We start from the raw sequence: 4,481 nt of genomic DNA, 5'->3' as shown, positions 1-4,481 counted from the left end.
TTTATAATCCATTACGGCATACCAACTAGACTTCATTCTGACCAAGGAGCAAATTTCGAAAGTCAAATCATCAAAGAATTATGTGAAATAATGAACATCAAAAAGAGTCACACTACACCATATCACCCGCAGGGTAATTCAGGTCCTGAAAGATTTAATAGAACCCTACTTGACATGCTTGGTACACTGGAAAATGATCAAAAGAAAGACTGGAAGAAATACATTAATTCATTGGTTTATTCTTACAATTGCATTCCGCACGAAACAACAAAAATCTCTCCGTATGAACTTATGTTTGGAAGGAAACCTAAATTACCAATCGACTTAACATTTGAAAAGGCCAAGGATGATGACATTCAGAACAATAATACAAACGATTACATAGAAGAACTCAAAGAAAGGATAGAAAAGACTCAACAGATAGTGAAGAAACACATGGAAAAGGCCAAAGTCAAACAAAAAGGATATTATGATAAAAGAGCAAAAGCTGTCAAAATTTCTATTGGAGACAAAGTTTTAGTCAAGAAGTTAGCGTTTGAAGGAAAACACAAGATTCAAGATAAGTTTGAAGATGATATTTATACTGTCGTTGAACAATCTCGACCTGACATTCCTGTTTTTAAAGTAAGATCAGATTCATCAGATAAGGAAAGAACACTACATAGGAATCATTTACTTCTGGTAGATTACCAAGATGATATTCCAGATAGTGAAAACAACATAGGACCTGAGAAAGAGAAGAAAATAATACAAGATGCATCAAAGGAAGAGGAGGAAGTTAAGGAAGATAAAATAGAATGTGACGTCACAGATAGCGAGTCAGAGAGCGAGGATTTTGGTATTGTTGAAATAACATACCAGCATGGGGACGCCCATGTCCAGAAGAAATAAAAGAGGAAGTGACAAATGATTCAGTCGAAATAACAACACACGAAGTGATAAATGATACAGACGAAATGACAAAGGAAGTGACAAATGAAGAAGTGATACATGAGGATGAGATAAGTGAAGAGATACCTGTAGAATATCCTATACCAGATATAGAATCTGAGATAACTGAAGAAGATAGTGATATAGGTCCAGATAGTAGTGAATTACAGATTGAGAGTGACAGAGATGAATCGACAGGAATGAATATAGTGTTAGACGAGAGAGCAGAATCCGAAGAAGAAACAGAATCTATTCGTAGTGAAGAAGTTGCTGAAGGAATTATAGAAGATGAGATTACTGAAGGAAATTTAGAAGTACAGAATGGAGATATAGAGGAACAGATAACAGAAGGTGCTGAAGGAGATATAGTGCATATTACAGAGAAACAGGAAAATACAAAACAGATTATTGAGGAACATGATAATACAGAAGAGAAGAAAGCCCCAATCCCGAAACCTAGAAAGAGCGAAAGAAAGAAGAAACCACCAGACCGTTATGGGGAATATGTCTATTCCTTAACAAGACCTATAGACAATAAGCTACATTCATTGGATACTTTAATGCGGTCAGGAGTTTTAAACAATATGGATAGTGAAACAGCACATCGGATCATACAGAGTATTATGAGTACGGATTCAAAGTGAAATGTGTTGAAAGATTTTAATATACTGCGTTTTATCGGATTTTAACATAATTCATTGGCGTGTCACATATTTGCGATAAATTGTAGACTTAAAATTTACCCGCGAGACGCGAATTTTTTTGCTGGGGGAGAAAATGGTGGTAAATACCTTATCGCAAGGTATTTAGCTAGTGTAAAATACTAAAATAATTTTTGTTGGCTGTACATGTTTTGATAGATGTACTTTAATTTGTACTGGTATTTGTTCTGGTTAGTACGAAAGCACTAATTGGTACAAATCGTTTAGTATATTAATACTGCAAGAGATATAGGTATTGTGTGTTGAAATATGCAATTGTACATTGACAGACTTATGACGGGACGTCATTTTACAAAGAGGGGGAGTATGTGACAGGTCCGAGTTTTATCAGGGTTATTCTGTGTTTGGTAAATATATTAGTTTTTAGCCTCGTTCTGAATGGTTCTATTTTTAATTCTTGATTTTCATTGGTCGTGGCATCGTTTCCGCCTAAGCTGAGTTTAGTTCAAGTTTTTGGAGGGGTCTAGATGTGTTTGACATCTTTTGGATGTTTTATTTTTGTTTCTGTTGAAATGGTTTAGTGTATTGTCAAATGGATTAATTGTATAGAGGTATAATTTGACCTACTGTTGTTTACATCCATTTTCAGTAATGAGTGTTAATTAAATCGTGAGCTTTTGGTAACTTATTTAATACATAGAATTTATGTACATGAAACTATCAAAATGGCGGTACGGGACTACTTTCTTTAACAAATCTAAATATCACTTGATATCTTCAATATCTTATCACATGTTTTAATATAACCTCTAAATTTACAGTTTTACTGATAGTCACAGTGTGAGGAGGCGGTTGAGTGAGTTTATGCAGGTGTTATTTATAATTGTGGACAGTGCCATACACTGGTGAGTTAAATGATTGTTATTGTACATGTATGATGTGACTATATTGTTTTTAACAGATGATAACTTTATTTGTAAATTGTAATATTCAACCTTCTATGTTAAGGTTTAGTTAATAAGAGTGTAAGCCACTAGATTCCACTTACTTTATATGAAAGGCATCCTTTAATGTTTATGTATTATTTATTTGAGAAGATGAATTATTTCTTTCAGAGATTGTATTGTATTGCAAGTTATAAAGTAAGGATTTGTAATGTATTTTACAGGTCACCTTGTTGTTAATCACCTTGTATCTTACGTTTGGAGAGGAGTAGTTTGTGAAGTGGAATGGACATGATCATGATATAAAATATGTGTAACATATCAGGTGTTTTATATATACAGTATAATAATATTAAGTAGAACTGCTACATGGTGTTTCTTTTTATATGTTCAATTTTGCCGCGTTGGCTTTCTTTAGGGATTCTTATTTCACTCTATTTTAAATATTTTGCGCGTGACATCACCTTCTAGTTGTCTACAATAGTTTTATGAACTATGTCCCTGGGGTCAAAATGACTCGGTTTACAAAAGATTGTATAGGAAAATACATTTAAGTCTTGTTTGTGAAACTTTTGGTGTAACATCGCATAGAAAACATCTACAAAACTTATATTAGTCATGCCCCTTGGGTCAACATTTTCCTTTTTGCAGTTTAAGCCATGACACTGCTGAATATCGGTGACCTCTGATTCAATTGTGTACTGTAGATGATAGCCTATCACCAGTTTACCCTTTGCAGACACTCAAGACAACATTATATCCACATTTTTGCGCAAAAGATGAGTGTACTACATTTCATAATGATTTACAGCCTTATTGAATAATAAAAAATGCTAAAGAGTGTCGTGATTGTCTTGGATTTAGCGCAAAATATGATGAACAAGATCATCAAGGAAAGGCGGCGTTCAATGAACGCAGCCCCCACCCGACCCAGTAACAAGAGCCAGTGGCAAGGAGCCCAGGAGGACCCCAAACAAAAACAGGAAACACACTGGCAGTAACTAAAGTTATTATAAGAACTCTTGGACATCTTCTGAGTTGTCACAAGAACTCCAGGACATTTGAAAAATCGGGTATAAATTTGTTAGCCGGTGCTTTGCAATTTTGCATTATAATTAGGTAATTATGTATGGCAAGGATGAAGACCAGAAATCAACAGGTCAATACTTGCAAAGCAAATAGTTTGAAAATTTTACTCAAAGCTACCAGATTTCAAGCAACAGGCGATAACAATGGCATATGAATTAGTTTTTGACACATTATATAAGATGGAAGGAAAGCTTAATAATTACAGTTTAATTTAGCAACTAAAACTCACTTTTTAAAGATGAAAATATTTTTTTTGACGAATGTTGTTGTAGTATATAAATGTTTTCCGACAATCTCCGTGACAGTTATCACAAGAACTCCTGACAAGTTATAATAAGACCTCCATCCTTCGTGTAACAGTTCCTCCCATCATGTGAAACAATTTATTATGCCACTACTTTACGAATGAGTTATTGATTTTTAATACTTTTATATGCAGATTTGATGGTACAAAACGGTTGATGTATTGCAATAACTTGCTTTTCAAGTTAGATAAGCAGTTCGCCTGACAATGCTACATAAGACTTCACTATGCCCCACAATACTTACTTCTAGGGCATTAATTTACAAAGTGGTTACAAATTTTCTGCTTTGAAATTCCTTACTTTTGCTATACTTCCTTTCGCTTGTTAGCGTAGTAAAGTAACGAAGCGGCGAAAACTGTAATATGATTTTAATTCAATTGAACATATCTCGCGCCTCGTGACACCGTCTTAAGCGGCATTCAATCATTAACAACATAAACTTATTGGAATTTGTTAATGATTCCAATTAACCGGTATAAAACTACAACACTGATGTGACAACGTTTCGCTGATGCTATACAATATTGAGCATTTTTTATTTTTTGTGAGTA

The 4,481-nt window shown here is 34.1% G+C and overlaps 1 protein-coding gene across 2 annotated transcripts; it reads left to right on the top strand.

The window, feature by feature from the left end:
* Positions 1-956: 956 nt before the first annotated feature.
* LOC132733789 (uncharacterized) lies at positions 957-2,904 on the top strand. Of its 2 annotated transcripts, none has more exons than XM_060720469.1 (3): positions 957-1,999; positions 2,414-2,497; positions 2,761-2,904. In XM_060720469.1, exon 1 carries the CDS (start codon positions 957-959, stop codon positions 1,572-1,574), a length of 618 nt encoding a protein of 205 aa, XP_060576452.1. In that variant the 3' UTR covers positions 1,575-1,999; positions 2,414-2,497; positions 2,761-2,904. The 2 variants fall into 2 exon arrangements, 1 of the variants encoding a protein (XP_060576452.1); XR_009626218.1 differs by lacking the exon at positions 957-1,999 and adding an exon at positions 2,006-2,203.
* Positions 2,905-4,481: the final 1,577 nt, after the last annotated feature.

This window comes from Ruditapes philippinarum, unplaced genomic scaffold (assembly GCF_026571515.1).
Source record: "Ruditapes philippinarum isolate M1 unplaced genomic scaffold, ASM2657151v2 ctg6017_1_1_1_1, whole genome shotgun sequence".
NCBI lineage: Eukaryota > Metazoa > Mollusca > Bivalvia > Venerida > Veneridae > Ruditapes > Ruditapes philippinarum.
This window is presented reverse-complemented; position numbering and strand designations above follow the sequence as displayed.